At 52.3% G+C, this 14,840-nt stretch overlaps 9 protein-coding genes across 9 annotated transcripts; 5 read left to right on the forward strand and 4 right to left on the reverse strand.

Moving 5' to 3' along the window:
- Positions 1–27: 27 nt before the first annotated feature.
- M421DRAFT_117842 (uncharacterized protein) lies at positions 28–1,373 on the reverse strand. Its single transcript, XM_033587266.1, has one exon. It carries the CDS (start codon positions 1,062–1,064, stop codon positions 129–131), a length of 936 nt encoding a protein of 311 aa, XP_033454541.1. The 5' UTR covers positions 1,065–1,373; the 3' UTR covers positions 28–128.
- On the reverse strand, positions 1,150–2,211 carry M421DRAFT_117863 (uncharacterized protein). The gene is made up of 3 exons (XM_033587267.1): positions 1,734–2,211; positions 1,422–1,660; positions 1,150–1,367 (listed from the first exon to the last, which is right to left on the reverse strand). The coding sequence occupies exons 1-3, from the start codon at positions 1,941–1,943 to the stop codon at positions 1,235–1,237; spliced, it is 582 nt and encodes a 193-aa protein (XP_033454542.1). The 5' UTR covers positions 1,944–2,211; the 3' UTR covers positions 1,150–1,234.
- On the forward strand, positions 2,090–2,905 carry M421DRAFT_415333 (uncharacterized protein). Its single transcript, XM_033590660.1, has 2 exons — positions 2,090–2,551; positions 2,730–2,905. Exons 1-2 carry the CDS (start codon positions 2,338–2,340, stop codon positions 2,741–2,743), a joined length of 228 nt encoding a protein of 75 aa, XP_033454543.1. The 5' UTR covers positions 2,090–2,337; the 3' UTR covers positions 2,744–2,905.
- A 668-nt stretch (positions 2,906–3,573) lies between these two features.
- M421DRAFT_432 (uncharacterized protein) lies at positions 3,574–4,126 on the forward strand (the record flags this gene model as incomplete). Its single annotated transcript, XM_033594626.1, has 2 exons — positions 3,574–3,887; positions 4,036–4,126. 2 exons carry the CDS (start codon positions 3,574–3,576, stop codon positions 4,124–4,126), a joined length of 405 nt encoding a protein of 134 aa, XP_033454544.1.
- A 966-nt stretch (positions 4,127–5,092) lies between these two features.
- Positions 5,093–5,867, reverse strand: M421DRAFT_51413 (uncharacterized protein; the record flags this gene model as incomplete). Its single annotated transcript, XM_033594929.1, has 2 exons — positions 5,093–5,225; positions 5,293–5,867. The coding sequence occupies 2 exons, from the start codon at positions 5,865–5,867 to the stop codon at positions 5,093–5,095; spliced, it is 708 nt and encodes a 235-aa protein (XP_033454545.1).
- A 1,483-nt stretch (positions 5,868–7,350) lies between these two features.
- M421DRAFT_434 (uncharacterized protein) lies at positions 7,351–8,337 on the reverse strand (the record flags this gene model as incomplete). The annotated part of the gene is made up of 1 exon (XM_033594633.1): positions 7,351–8,337. One exon carries the CDS (start codon positions 8,335–8,337, stop codon positions 7,351–7,353), a length of 987 nt encoding a protein of 328 aa, XP_033454546.1.
- A 148-nt stretch (positions 8,338–8,485) lies between these two features.
- Positions 8,486–10,744, forward strand: M421DRAFT_415336 (uncharacterized protein). The gene is made up of 3 exons (XM_033590661.1): positions 8,486–8,528; positions 8,582–8,621; positions 8,670–10,744. Exons 1-3 carry the CDS (start codon positions 8,516–8,518, stop codon positions 10,537–10,539), a joined length of 1,923 nt encoding a protein of 640 aa, XP_033454547.1. The 5' UTR covers positions 8,486–8,515; the 3' UTR covers positions 10,540–10,744.
- A 1,394-nt stretch (positions 10,745–12,138) lies between these two features.
- M421DRAFT_436 (uncharacterized protein) lies at positions 12,139–13,167 on the forward strand (the record flags this gene model as incomplete). Its single annotated transcript, XM_033594637.1, has 1 exon — positions 12,139–13,167. One exon carries the CDS (start codon positions 12,139–12,141, stop codon positions 13,165–13,167), a length of 1,029 nt encoding a protein of 342 aa, XP_033454548.1.
- A 488-nt stretch (positions 13,168–13,655) lies between these two features.
- M421DRAFT_415337 (ClpP/crotonase) lies at positions 13,656–14,792 on the forward strand. The gene is made up of 2 exons (XM_033590662.1): positions 13,656–14,171; positions 14,223–14,792. Exons 1-2 carry the CDS (start codon positions 13,768–13,770, stop codon positions 14,662–14,664), a joined length of 846 nt encoding a protein of 281 aa, XP_033454549.1. The 5' UTR covers positions 13,656–13,767; the 3' UTR covers positions 14,665–14,792.
- Positions 14,793–14,840: the final 48 nt, after the last annotated feature.

Below are 14,840 nucleotides of genomic sequence, written 5' to 3' on the forward strand. Positions count from 1 at the left end.
GTGTACCGGTGATCAGCGTAAAATCTCGATATCGAACTTCGATAGCCGTCTTGACGGCATTGTGACCAGACGCAAATCGAGGCGAGCGAGTGTAGCAATCAACTTTGGTTTATTGTTCGTTCTTCATGTTACCTGCGACCATGGCAGTCCTCGAGCAGCTCGAACAACATAAGCTCAGTTGGTGAGTCATAAGCATAGCCCGTGTCCATCCAAGTCGTACATGTCTGCTTTCCCAACTCTTCTGTCTTGCTCATCACCAACGTCCCTTGTCCCCAGCCCACCCAGTCTACTGTCCCACGCGAGCACTTGAGCACCTCCTTCTCTGCCGCCTTCGTAACCACAGGCGTCAATCGTGCAGACTTGCGCGGTAGGACCTTTGGGCACGGCTCTTTCCAGACCTCCAGCGTCTGTCGTGCGCAGTCTATTGATGTCACATCCAGTGGTAACGTCATAAAGCTTCCAAGGCCAAAGCGCGGAGACGATCTGACAGCCATACCTGCGACGTGATGCTCCAATCGTAGCCTGATCTGCACGTCTCCTGTTTTTCCCCGGACACCTTCATCCATCAACCCTGTGAGCGTCCGGACCATAGCATGCGGTATCTGGCCCGCGTTACGGCGGTTGTGCTTGCTCTTCAACACTCCATCTGGCGCATCCCACAAGATCTGAATGTCGTACCTGGCAACCTTCTTGAGCCAAGGGTACTGCTTTGCCAGCTTTTGTAGGTGCACTTCCATCTTCTTGTCCCAATGCTCTTGCACGAATGTATTGGCTCGACCCTTGAAGACGACACCGATGCGAAGTGTTATTGCGTGGTTGAGGAGCCATGTTCGGTACTCATTGCCTTCGAGAAAGCCAAAGCGTTGGAGTGTGAGGAGAGCGGTGGGGCCGGAGTGAACGGGGCAGAGCTGGATGAGTGTGTGTTTGCAGGAGTATGATTTGAGCTGTAGTGGAAGACCGATGTTCGTGTTTGTGAGTGTTGCTGAAGCAGATAGGTAGCTGTAAACCGAGTTCCGCAGCTCAGGTGGGAACATTGGAAGGAGTGTACGCATGGCTGTTGCCATTGGCGATGCTGTATTAGTCGTGATGATGGTCTTGCAAACTGTGTGTTCGCACTGCTTCGCAGACAGTAGCAAGGCCAGTGAGGCTGCGTTTGTCGCGTGAGATCAGGATGATTTGATGCGTTGATAGGAACGCCGCGATCAAGATACGGAGTCAAATGTTGAACTACAGCTCACGAGTGAAACACACAGTGGTGAACCAATAATACAAGCCAGGCTTGCGTGTGTGTGAGTAATATCACGTGATGATAATGCCTGTTTGCGCTGCAGGACTGTCGCTGAGGGCAAAGCACCCAAAGACCCGAGCTTTCCGTGTGTTAGCCATGCTTGCACCACTGTGATGCATATGGCTGCCTGTACCTGTGAGTTCTTGTTCTGCCACCTTTTGTGTGGAAGGAAACTCGGAAGCAATTTTTCGATTTTTGGTGGTCGGCGCCGGCTCGGCACGAAGCTTTTTTCTCGGGCATCGGCGACGATGCGAAATTAGGAAGGCATCTGAATCGTGAAGTTGCGAAAATAATGCGAGAGTTTTCTTTGCCGATTTCCTCTACATGCACAATAGCAACAATATCCATGAGGACCCATTTCGGGCTTCGGATCTACTGGGTTCTAAGTTCTTGTCTATTGCTTCCACAGGCTACGGGACCTACGATCGGGGTTAAGAAAGCATACCAGGCCATCATGGGCTGTGCCTATGGAGGTTTCTTCTTGTTGGTGTTCATGTCGCAGGGCAGCCGGTAACTTCTCAGTAAGCCATGGTGAATGTGATGCGGTCAAAAAGGCATGCGTATGGTCAAACGCTTGCAGTGAGTAGATAATAAATTTAGTGAGATACGTGATGGAGATGTGCATCCTCAAATGTTTTACGACATTCATAAACATGACATGAATTGACTCATACACTGTTGATCGTCTGACCCATGTATTGCTGCGGTACAGCCACTACTTCGTACTAAGGGAGAGTCTCGTCATTTCTCATCCGTTCGGCAATCATACAAGATCAGTCAAGATCTAATATCTAGTGTATTAAATAACGTTAACAACAACACACCGACCATGAATGCAGGTGATAGAAGTCTACTTCCGGACCGTGATCACGTGTGTACACGCGCACGCGCACGCGCACGCTCGTACTTAACCTTTAGCTCGTTATTCTTTCGTATCTAAAACGAGAAGCTTCAGCAAAGTCCATCGGTTATTGACCTTGATCTGTGGTCAAAAATGTGCGAGAGTCCACACTGGAGATTCGGGTTCCTGGTATAAGGGGGGTGCCTGAATGAGTGAGAACACGATTTTGCCACATTCAGGGTACTCCTCTTGTAAAAGATCACTAGATGTTCAGCGCAAGCAGACTCGTATTCCCGACCGCTCAGGCACCCCCCTTGTGACAAAGTTAGGTAGGGTAAGGCTCATGCAAGCTAAGCTTGTGAACGCCATCTCCGTGCCCACTCCTTCGGGCTGCGCATCTCGGCGGACCACATCTCGACAACCTCAAACTTATTAGCTCAGGACAAATACCGATGAAAGGATTTCTGGGCAGAAGCGCTCTTTCCGGCGGGGGCGCGCTGCCAATGTTTGGGCTTGGAACTAGCCGGTGGAAGAAGGAGCCTAGGTTAAAAAATTGCAAAGAGAGCTTAAAGGAGAAAACCTTGTGACAATTCTACTCACATCTAGCATGCTAATCATCGTACCCATGATCGGAAAAGCAAGAGGCGTGAAGCTGGGAATCCTGGTCATGGGCAGCCACAAACGTGAAAACAGACGGTTGCAGGTCTTGTGAGAGGGCCCTCCGCGGAGCACTTTTTTTATACGGCGTAAATCTGTCGCGGTCTGGACTGCGTCCGCCACACTCGTGTGCAGCCCGACAACGGGGGCTCGATCAATTTGATTTATGAACCAAGGTTTTGCCACGCTACCATCGACGTCAAGTGGTGCCCTGCAATTGTTGTTTTGACGACGCATTAGGTATTGTAGTTCGCCTCCCTGCGCGACGATGCGGTCGGGAAGTTGACCGAATCCGTCCAACGCTCTTGCTGCTAAGACCCTCATGTTCTCTGGTTGGCCCGTTGCTAATCAACTTGCGATGGCAAATCTGGCCTGCCCTTCAGGCGGGGGCCAGTGCCACAGTGCCACTCCTCCATCCGGGAATGGTGAAGGCCACGAGGCAGGCAGGGCTCGGACCGGCGAAGGTGCCATTCCTCCAGCTAGCCTTCGGCAGCCACAGTAGGTGAGCCTGTTTTCAAAGGTGGGTAACACTATGTTTCGGAGGGCTAGTCGTCTTTTCCTCACAGGCAAGACATCTGCATCGATACACAAACCGACTCAAACCCTGTCCTCCAGCGACGCCACAAGACGTCCGATTGGCTTGCATGTCCGTTTTAGATTCACGGGCTCAGAAAGAGCAAATAGTCGCCTTGAAAAAAAAGCTTGAATCTATCATTTGTCCAAGCCGTCTTTACATATCCCCTCAGCCGCTCAGCACGCTGTTAGTAGACAGCAAACGGGGAACACCATGCTCCTCGAACAGAACGCCTGCGCGTGTGGCACGAACCCAAGGTCGCGCAAGTCAGCGAAGATTGTCTATATCGTCACCGATACACGCTACACTACTGCGGCCGATTTCGATGAAGGGAAGGGAACGACCTTGCTCGACTCAGTGCACACCACACCCCGAGCAGCCAACGTTCGCGCCAGAAAGGTCATGTACGCCCGCACCAGTCCCGGTTTTGAAATAGACGAAGACAAGATTATCGATGAGGTGAAAAACGGCCTTTACACTGGCATTGGTGTTGGTGGTGCTGAGAAGGACGGATGCTATGCAAGGAAGTGCGAGGTCGAGGCCAAGCCCATAGACATCGAAGACGATGGAAGCAGCGAGGAAGATGGACATGATGGCGAAGATTGGAACATGAAATGAAAGGCAGCGATCAGGAGTCAGCGACTCGGCGCAACCTACGGCCACTAAGAGATGGAGCAAGCAGCTGGGCCAGCTGGCATATGAAAGACGGAAAACGAGCGACATTGCATCCACAAGGGGAAGGGCGGATGAGGGACAGGGCGGCTAAGCAAAGATTATGATAGGAAAGAGAACGGACTGCACGCCACATCCCGACCCTATGAACCCTCGATCATATCACCCAAGCGCACTGTCAGTAAGTCTACCCTCCCAGACTGTATACATAGTTGCTTGCACGCAGACTGCAATAGATGCCCCTGCATCGAAGCCATCATCAACGCACGATACCTCACTATCATACTGTTAATCGAAAGCATGTGGTAAAGCGCTCGCACTTCGCACCAGTGGCTTGGTCCAGGTACTTCGACACACGCAGCAACTACATCTCGCGTAAGTGCCCCTAGGTCTACTCCTTCAAGCTTGTCAACCTGCTATTCACTCGACTACTCCTACTACTCGCATATCTAACTCCCCACACTCCCTGTATGATACGGTTGACGCAGCCCAAACCTTGTTAGTGCCCAAAGAAGAAGCAGATTACGCATTCTTACCATATATATATGACGTGCAACCCTTCCTAGGCCTAGCTATCCATCACTCAGTGTCAACATCAACGCCAGTGAAATAGCCAGGATCCAGCTGCATTATGCATAATTTATCTCAGACAGAAGCCGCAATACATATGAGCACAAATCCCGCTTTAATGAACGAGGACTAATTCTTTTTACGCAGCTTGTGCTTCATGCAATACCTGTACGACACAACTCAGACGGCCAGCAGACTGATGCTGCAAACTTGTCATGGAAGAGTAGACCACACTCCCTTTCCTCCCATGTTAATGATCTATTAAAATCTATGTCTAGTATCAGTTCAGACTGTGCATTGTCCTGATTCCGGGTGGAGAAAGACTGCATAAACAAATGTGTATAATCAACAAACATATGGTATCTCGCTTTGCTAGACAACAAACGCATGAGGATGTTCACTATTATTATTACGATATCCTCCTCTCTCAACATTTCATCGCAGGGACAAACAACTTCAAGTGCCTTGCAAGCACGTCATGAGAGGCCATCTAGACGCGTGCGCCCGGGGCAGACTCAGCAATGTACCGCTCTTGGACCGCCTTCTCCTCAGCCTTCACGCGCTTAGTCTTGCGGTGGTGATCTTTGACCTCATGGAACGCAGCAGTAAGGGCGTGAAGCAGACTGGAGTTTGTTAGATATCGTTCGTGGTAGTGGTTCGTGACAATGCTGTCATGGCAACAAGACTTACGTGCTGATTATGGCCAAAATGAAAGTACCCCAGGGAAGATCGCAAGTGTCGTCCTGGGAATTCGCGGTCTGTCCTTGCGCAATGTTCTCGGCGTTGTTGGTGTTGCGATCGGTGTAGCAATGCCTTGGGCCAGCGGCTCCGCCATTGGGGCGTGTGAGGACAGACACAGCGATGAATGCGCCGACAAATGCGAGATCGAGAAGCACCCATAACCAGCGCAGCGCTTTTCCACCGGGGTTGGCGGACTTCTTGATGCAGCCGAAGATGGTGGAGATGAGTGTGTACAAGACAGCAGCTGCAAGGATACCTTCGACGGCGCCATAAGAGCCGTTGATACCACGACGTGTCTTAATGGAGTTTACCAGGCGGTAGACTTTGTAGAGGCGCTGGGAGAAGACACCGAGCGAGATGACGGCGGAGATGAACTGCAGGACGCGGGTAAGGCGGAGCAGGACCCGGTAGAAAGCTGTGTGGCGCAGACGAGCAGGTACAAAGCGTGTGAGTAGACCGGTTGGCTTCTGTTCTTGGTAGTGTTGGTCGGCTGGGCCGTCGAGAGGCTCTTGGTAGCGCGCCATCGTGTTGTGTGCGAGGTGCCTCTGTTGAGGAGGTAGGAACGGTTGTGATGAGTTTGGAGAGCCAATTGTGTACCTGGCAAAGTCTGATGGTCACTTGGATGTAGCAGTGAGTGAATGCGAAGATGAGTCAAAGTTATATAGCTCGCTCATCATTTTGCTGTCCCATTGCGGCTCATAACAGGTTGTGGCTGCCACTCGTCAGTGCCACGTCAAAGCAACGCCTCAGCTCGTCACCCTGAAAACATGCTGAACACAAACAACATCGAGTTTCTCGACTGCAATCGAGAAATACTATGCCGTCATGTACAATTACCATGTTCCGTTTAGCCGTTCCGCGCATTTCACGTCGCACGTGATGACGCTAATTGGACGTCATATTTCTGTCGTATGATGACCACAGCCGCAAAGTGGCTGTATGCATACCCGTTGAAGATCATTTAAGCTTGCTGTGCGCCTTGGCTGGCAGTGCGCTGGCTACGATCGACTCTGTAATGACGCCTGGTGCCCTGCAGCGCCTGTAGTAGCTGGAGTCAGGGGGCCATCTTCTTTGTTCAAACATTGCACGAATGCAGCGAGCAGTCATTGACTGAGAATCTAGCCAGTGAGGTCTGGATATTGCAACTTCGGGACTTTATTACTTTTGCGGAATGACGATGGCGCGTTGACCCTGGCCGGTATATTCGAAGACGCGGCATTCGCAACCGAGAATATGAGCTAGGCCAGGTTCGAACTTCTACAACAAGTGCAGCGAGGAAGAAGCATCGGTGAGAAAAACCGGTGTGGTAACGCGCAGTCTGCTTCAACTCCGGTTGTAGGCAGCCAGACTGTGGGAGCTCGTTCGCCGGCAGTCCGGACGTCCTCCACCGTCTGTCTGCATCTACTTCATCGAACCCCCAGGAGATCGTTACATTCTGTTCATATGGTATATTCAGCATGGAGCTTTTGGAGTTACCCTCAGAATCAAGGATAGCGTACCCGGGACAATTACGAGCGTATTTGTGGGTTTCTGTGGGTCCAGTTCCCGAGTCTGCAGGGAGCCAAACAGCAACACCCTGGAGGCAATCACAAAGCCTGGAATCCGCATAACCGTCCAGGCGCTGACAGAGGAGCGTGCCGTGACACTAGAACGACGTCACCTGCACAGTCATTTCGAGCTGGTCCTTGCACCGGCGAAAAGAAGTTCAGCAGGTGGTATGATCGTCCGTACTGAGTTTGCTGATATGCTTCCGCGTTGCAGGATTATGATAAGACACGCGCTGGATCTTGCGTGAGCTTATGGAAGTGTGCGCGCCGCGGAGGAAAACGCGCAGAGAGAAGCAGTCGAATCTGGCGTCACAGAATACTCAAAATCTTGATCATGTAGAGTTCGCTGACAGCTGTACGGTAACGAAAATGTCAGGCGGAACAGGCTGCCAGACAGTCAACACAGGGATCGTAGCATCTACATAGTCATACACAATACATACATGATGTGCGACCGTATTCAACCCCAACCCCACCAGCTTTTGATGGTATCTCCTATTGTGGCCTGCCCTGATTCTTTTCTCTTCATGCGGTTGATACGCTCTTCAACGAATGTCTCTTCGACCTGCTTGGACATGCCTGTTTGGGCCTTGAGCTCGCCCAGAATTGCCATACGTTCGATATTCTGATCTCTCGGCGGCAGCTTGGCGATGCTGTCTTCATATCTCTTGCGCGCTTCTGGCTTGATTTGGTCCCAAACGTCTTCGTCTGTCTCGACTTGTTCGCTACCTTGCGCAGGTAGGGATGTAATGGTGGTCTGTTTGCCTCTCATGGCTCGCGCGACATTGGCCTTGGATAGCACGCTCTCAAATTTTGGCGGCTCTCTACCCTCCTTCTCTGCCTTTTCAATCTCAGCCTCTTGCTGGAGCATTTGCTGGTACAGCTTATCGGCGTGCATCTGAATCCTTTCGTCCTCGTCCGGTGATCGCGCGTCGAGCGTCAAATAACCCAGTGCCTTGAGGAATTTTGACTGCATGTCGTAGCAACGGTTGAATTTCCTTGATTCTGCGTTGCACAACGTGCCCATTGACATCCATGTCTTAGGGCTCCTGAAGCACTCGAACTGCTCCATGTACTCTAATGCGCAGTTTTCCATAGCAATGTTTCCTATTGTAGCATTGCGGCCGTTGTAGGCATCGACAAGGTCCCTCAACTTGTCCTGCTCGTTTTTTCCCCGGTCCATTAGGACATCTTGTGGGGTGTAGTTCTTCCAGAGGTGCGCATAGCGCCCATCTTGGAATTGCGATTGCGGTGGTACAATTGGCTTCTCGGGCTCAATGGGTGCTTGCGTAGGCGGCGTCGGTGCAGGTGCGCTTTCGACAGGCTTCTCTTTTGGAGCGGCAGGTAGTGAAGGCTTGGGTCCTGTGGGTACCTCTTTCTTCAAAAACTCTTGGAGAGAGGGATCTAGTTTGTTCGAGTCATCGCTGCTGCTCCACAGCCAGCCCATGTTGTGTGTTGGAGAGATTGTCAAATGAGAGCGTCAAAAGAGAGCACACGAATCGTCCACCATCCATCAAACCAGCACGTGCGCCGCGGTCTAGCGCGAACCACGGCCGCGGCATCACAACACGCCCACACGCGACTGCTGTTGAACCCCAAGCACTATTGTCGCGCGCACTCCTACCATGGCGCCTGTTGGTAGGAAAATACCGTCGCACTAGATTTCTGAACCCTTGGCTAACGAATTGTAGATCGACGCGAGCATCGTCAACAGCGCGTGCGCGGTGCAGGGTAAGCACACCACCACAACAGTAAGGGATAGCACACTGATAAAGCCAGAGCTTCGACCGTACAGGCATCGTTTGGCTTCGATTTTGGCGCTCTTGGTGCAAAACAGAGCTCTCTCCCACCACAACGATCCGGTCGGCGATCTCGAACTCCGGCACAAGGCACGCCGCGCAACCTCAATGGATCAGCGAAGCGGCATCGCAGCCTTTCAGCACCACATAGTACGAAGTCGCGGCGTGATGCTACACCGAGGAATAACGCTGTCATACCGCAACTGGGGAAACGGAAGCGTGGATCGTCTAGTGCTGCTCCACCCGACAACGAGAATGAGGAAGAAGATGAGCTGAGCCCTGACCGGGTCGAGAATGTGGGCTCAGTCGAGAGAAGCAGGAGACTAGCCAGGACAGCCTCGCCTATTAGGGAGGAGCCGAACGAAGCACCAGACGAGCTATCGATAATCGACGAGGCGCCGAACACAGTCAGGAAAACACCGCGCAACGTTTCCGGTCTTTCTTCGAGCGACACAAGTGCATCTGCAGGCTCACGTCGAGATGGTTCTCGAAGGTCGAAGCCGACAGATGTGGTCCCAGTCACTCCAGGCATGCAGCCGCATAGTGGCTCTAGACAATCTTTCGCGCTCTTGAGGCCGGTGGAGAACACCGCATCCAACGCTTCGCAAGCTGAAGATGAGGATGCAGACGAGCTCTCACCATCTCAAAATGCCGCTTCCACCCCGCGAGTTATATCACGAGAATCGATACCCAATGGCGTACCTCTCGAGGGCGAAGACGGTGGCATTGATGAACTCTCGCCCACACAAGCGACTATCCCGGACACGATAGCGTCAGTCGCAACGGGTACTCATAGCGAGACCGTAACAACTCCTGTACCTACACGACCTCCACGGAATGCGGGCCGCGGCATGCCACGCAAGACCAACAGAAAAAGCGACGACGACACAGCAGTCACATCAGAATTTCGAAAGCCTTTACATAAACGGAGCGAGAAGGCTGTGGTAGAAGATGAGCCGAGTGAGGAGCAACAAGATGAGCTATCACCTGAGGCACAAAGAACGACACAGCCGACACCCAATCTCAAGAGACGAACCGAAGAGGAGGTTGATGCATCTGATGAGGAGTCCGACGAATATGAGGAGGAGATGGAACCTGATGAGCCAGTTCGAAGACCTACACCCAAACCCATCGCAAAGCGCACACATTCGAAGCAAGTCGAACGTACAAAGCCGGCTAGCGACAAGCCACCACGCAAGCGACAAAAGTCGCTCGGGCCAAAGCTTGCGATTTCTGTCATGCGCATGAAAGGTTACGGTGTTCGAGGTATCACAGTAGCAGACACTATGCGGACCATACTCGAAGAGGCAATTGATCATCGCCTTAGTCAGATGTTGGAGAAGATGCAGACATTATCGGACTTAGCGCGCCGAAAAGAGATGCGAAGCGAGGTCAATTTGGCGTTGTCTTTCAAAGAAAGCCTGAATGAGAAGCTGCTCGATCTGCAGGATGCCAACGATGTCTTGACGACGAATTTGAAGAAGATGAGAACCTTTAAGCGCAGTAATGCGGAGTTGCGCAAGGATATACTCGCTCTGCAAAATAGTCGGCAGGAAATTGCTCTTGAGCACGATGACGCTCAGGCCGAATTCGAGGGCGAGAAAGCCAAAATCGAGTCGAGGAACACTTTGAGTACCGAAATGTTTGAGATCGAAACCGCTGTCCAGAACGGCCGCAAGAAAGCGAAGCAGGAAAGACGAGAAGACGAAGGGCCGGACATCCCCTTGAGCATGCTCCTCGAGACCGTGGGCAGAGATGTGGGCTCGGTTGGGGGCGGTTTGCTTGCAAACGTGAAGAGCTTCAATAGTACATTGGAAAGAGCAGCAGGCTGGCTCGAAGGAAGAGCGTAATGCCGGCATCTAGATATAAGCATTCTTTCGGGCGTATGGATCACTATGGATACCCGGCACAAAGCCACTCGCAGATACGAATTAACGTTTACACTTTCACACGCATTCGCGTGTTGTTCGGAAGGAGCCAGAGGAGCCAGCCTAGCGCTATGTATGCAGCAGGTGCGTCACTTTCCAAGCGTCATCGACCAATCGGTCACTCGGCCACAAGCAGCTTCACGTATTGAACATCACTGCCTCTTGCACACCCATCACCGGCTGAGACTGGCTTTGACTTATATCCACTACTTTTGTTTACTGCCTTGCCGCCCGACCAACACCACAGGATTCGCACCGCTTACTTCTGGTAGTGCACTACGTACTCTTACATCAACACATTCACGTTTCCGAAACCCAAATATCTGCAGGATTCATATCACAGTATGCGTGTCGCTCGTGAGAGCCAGCAAACCCCTCTCTGAAAGGTCCCTCTGGTCGCCCGACGCATGCTGTAACGGGTCACACAACATCAAGAGCCAGCCCCCCCCCCCCCCCCCCCCCCCCCCCCCCCCCCCGCCGAGCCCGCCACGAGGCAGCTAGGCGCGCGGACACCTTTCAAGAGCTTCTGCTCGCTCCGCGTGCCCGCGCCCGCCCTCGCTCGGTCTCCCCCCCGTCTCGTGTCCATGCAACCGCGACAGCCTCAGTATGCTTACCGGTACTTACATGATACCATCCGCTGTTGGTGTCAGCCTTTCGGACCGTTACTTCTCTACAAGTGCGAACCATCACTACTCCCCTAATGATCGGTGTTCCTGGTGTCAGGACATGATTCAGACGCCACAAGAGAGATACCAGGGAGCCTTGAGGCAGGCCTTGCATTCCCAGCCGATTACTCCTACAGCATTGGAAGCCGATATCGAAGCTGGGAGATCTGGCCAGGAAGTGGCGATTACATCCTCAACACCAGTTAAGACTCCAGCCTCTGCTCAACCAACAAGCCCTACTCTGCGCAACCCGGCAAATCGACTGTGGAGCAAAGCCACTCAACGTGAGGCTTTCATTCAACACCTGAGAGACTGGGCGTCTTACCATGATTTGTCTACCCACTTCCATGGAAGCATGAGTCTTCATTCGCAGGGCACTGTGTCGGAAGAGATGGTGGAGCTGGGCAGGTCAGTCAACTGCCTGTTGTTCGATGCCTCTTCCAGTGATACACCGACGAATATTGTCATCTGCCTCTTCCAGTCAAAGCGTTGCCGCGACGATGCTCACAAACGTCGAGCAGAAGATCCGGTCGTGTCCCTCGATGGCACAAGCATGAACTCGACAATAGACTCCAAGATAAAGCATTGTGCAGATTCGTCGGATCCGCATCGCCAGTCCATTTGGCCCTACCAGCTGGTCATCCGTAGCGGGTCTGGATGGGTGACTGCTCGCCAGTACCTTGACAGGCATCACTTCAAAAATCATGCCAAATATGCAAAAGATGCGTCTTCGCGGTCGCTTGCAAGGGCGCGTGCACTGGACGATGTTCAGCAACGCGCCACGGTCTTGCTATCTAACCTAACAACTCATCAACTTGGGCCGGTGAATCGCACCGTCGTGCAACAAACGACTGCAATGGGCCATTTGATCGCCGCTCTGCACACCAACGTCAGCAATATTCAAATCAGCAACACCCAGGCTCCTGGATGGATAGGTCTGAGAAATAGCAATGTCACTGCAAACGCCGGAAGTGCCAACCGCGTGAGGAGACCCAGCACCAATGCACTTGAGCAGCGTCGCAAAAGCGCTGCAGGTCAAGCCAACCGAGGAAGAACTGAAGCTTTAGTGTCCAGAAAGGATGTCGTCAGCGTCAGTCCCTTATTCCATTCGTTCTCCCTACTGCCGCGAGAGCTTCAAGATGAAATCCTCTACCATGCAATTGGGTACACGGGAAACGTCAACATCATACGTGCAGTTCAAGTCAAGGATGATCCATCAATGTCCAGACCGTCTGTCACGATCTCAAAGTTGTTCCGGATATCAAAGATGATCAACGAGCATATGGTAGCACATATCTTTCGCAGCACGAACTTCCACTTCGGTATAACAGGCTTCACGAACTTCATGTGGCAGATTGGGCCCGTCAATCGATCCTATTTGCAGAATTTGACCTTCCGTTTCGGCAAAGTTTCTCTGTTGCACTGCGTACGCTGGCTCGCACCCGATCCTATCTGGGAGCTTTTTGAGCCCCCGGTTACAACCAGCCCGCTTACCATGGCCTACTTCTGGCGCTGCCAGCTTCAGGACCTGATGAAAGAATTGACGCTAGTGACACTCACGGTTGATATTGGTGATGTGCCGCTTGCAGACGTGCCTATGCTCGTCAGGACTCTCAGATCCGCAATCGGCAGCGCGAAACATATCCGTATCGTCGACAACAGCTGCTCGGTAGATGAGACTAGGGGTTGTGCGGTTGCTCAAGCTCTACACAGGCGCTTTCCGGACTTCCATGAACCTACATGGCGAGAGTTGGCTAACAAATACTACGCCGATTATAAGCATCAGCGATGGCACATGAAACACAAATTGACCCAGCATGGGGTAGACGCCAGCCCAGTATTGAATGAGTGGATGGACCAGAATAGTGCCTTCTTCGATGCTTAGAGAAGCAAAGAGGAGAGATGGAAGGAAGTGTTTGGGGTCGAGCTAGGGTCCGAGGTACCGAGTGTGGACCGTTGTCTGCGAAAGCTGGATGAGCATCTAGAGTGGGCTGGTAGATTTGCTGTTGGCACCTGGACCGCGCATATCTCGCTTGCGCATGATACAGCGGCGTCGAAGAGTAGACTGGTGCGGCAGCCATGATGTGATGTATGTCAATGATTTTGCATTACCACGCATAGCACAACCGACTCTGATATGATGGTATTAGAGCATCGCTAGCTGCATCTAAACACCTGCGCTTTGTGTTTGGCGCTCAGGACCGATCACAACATCCTCTATCCTATCTCTATTATGAAAGTACGTTCAACACCAGGGTCAAGATGGTGAGAGACGTTGAGGTACTCGTCCAATCACTGACTTTGCTTCGTAAGATTGCTAACCGGATACGGACTGGGCATGTGGAGGTGAACCTCGGCTCATCTCACCCCAGACTCGCGACAGCTTACAAGCAAGTGGGCGACATATAGTACATCGCAATACCTGCGCACTACACAGTTTCTACGCTTCCAAAGACCACAATCTCACCTCCCAGCTGGCAGAGCAATGTCGGCCATCAAGCCTAAGACCGCGCCTCCTCCCACAGCCCACGTCCTCCTCTCGTACCCGGCCGATTATGTCCTGCTTGTCACTATTAACCGCGAGAAGCAGATGAACAGCATCCCATATGCGGGACATCAGGAGATGGGCCAGGTGTTCGATTGGTTCGACGGGGAAGATAATCTGCGGTGTGCCATCATCACAGGTGCTGGCAAGAAGAGCTTCTGTGCTGGACAGGACTTGATTGAGCTGGGAAGGATTAGAAGCGGGAAGAACGACATGAATCCAGCCTTGATGAGGCATCCGCTGGGCGGTTTTGCCGGTCTGAGCAGGAGAGCTGGCAAGAAGCCAGTCATTGCTGCTGTCAATGGCTTCGCCTTTGGAGGAGGCTTCGAGATCGTGCTTGGCTGGTGAGTTGCAAGTCTACGAACTCGAAGAAACAAAATACTAATAGCTACCAGTGATATGGCAGTTGCCGCACCGGGTGCGACTTTTGGTCTTCCAGAAGCGCTACGAGGCATATTTGCGGGTGCTGGAGGTCCAGCGCGCTTGGTCCGCATCGTTGGCTTGCCGGTTGCTTCTGAAATGGCTCTGACCGGCACACCCATCACTGCTCAGCGAGCGAAGGAGTTGAACATAATTAATCGCATATCGCCTTCGCAAGACACCGTTGTCGAAGAGGCGTTGAAGCTTGCGAAGGAGATTGCCGCAATTTCTCCGGATGCAGCGATTGTGACACGGGCAGCACTGAAGGATAGCCTCGAGCATGGAAGTGTTGAGCGTGCTACACAGCTCACGCTCGAGCGATACAGCCATGCATTGCACTCCGGTGAGAATGCTCTTGAAGGTTTGACCGCCTTTGCGCAGAAGAGAATGCCGGAATGGAAGCCCTCGAAACTATAGGCATTTCGAGAGCGATAAATGGACTTTACTTGACGCGCCACTTAACTTGAAATGTTTTTCCTCAAATTACCTTTCGAACATAGTCACGCTCCAAATACGGTTAGCAAATTGACCGTCGAGATTTCGCCGTCCCGGTTATGTTCGGTAATTCCTCCTTCCCACAACGTGACATAGGC

The sequence above is a fragment of the Didymella exigua genome, assembly GCF_010094145.1.
Source record: "Didymella exigua CBS 183.55 unplaced genomic scaffold M421scaffold_1, whole genome shotgun sequence".
Taxonomy (NCBI): domain Eukaryota; kingdom Fungi; phylum Ascomycota; class Dothideomycetes; order Pleosporales; family Didymellaceae; genus Didymella; species Didymella exigua.

Excerpts from the sequence above, each read along its gene's own strand:
- M421DRAFT_117863 (XM_033587267.1), bottom strand. The coding sequence starts at position 1,943 with ATGTTTATGAATGTCGTAAAACATTTGAGGATGCACATCTCCATCACG. Across the intron at positions 1,661-1,733 it reads GCACAGCCCATGATGGCCTG|ATCCGAAGCCCGAAATGGGT; the intron begins GTATGCTTTCTT and ends AGAACCCAGTAG. Across the intron at positions 1,368-1,421 it reads GGCAGAACAAGAACTCACAG|CTCGGGTCTTTGGGTGCTTT; the intron begins GTACAGGCAGCC and ends ACACACGGAAAG.
- M421DRAFT_415337 (XM_033590662.1), top strand. The coding sequence starts at position 13,768 with ATGTCGGCCATCAAGCCTAAGACCGCGCCTCCTCCCACAGCCCACGTC. Across the intron at positions 14,172-14,222 it reads TTCGAGATCGTGCTTGGCTG|TGATATGGCAGTTGCCGCAC; the intron begins GTGAGTTGCAAG and ends AATAGCTACCAG.
- M421DRAFT_117842 (XM_033587266.1), bottom strand. The coding sequence starts at position 1,064 with ATGGCAACAGCCATGCGTACACTCCTTCCAATGTTCCCACCTGAGCTG.
- M421DRAFT_415333 (XM_033590660.1), top strand. The coding sequence starts at position 2,338 with ATGAGTGAGAACACGATTTTGCCACATTCAGGGTACTCCTCTTGTAAA.
- M421DRAFT_415336 (XM_033590661.1), top strand. Across the intron at positions 8,622-8,669 it reads CAGCGCGTGCGCGGTGCAGG|AGCTTCGACCGTACAGGCAT; the intron begins GTAAGCACACCA and ends TGATAAAGCCAG.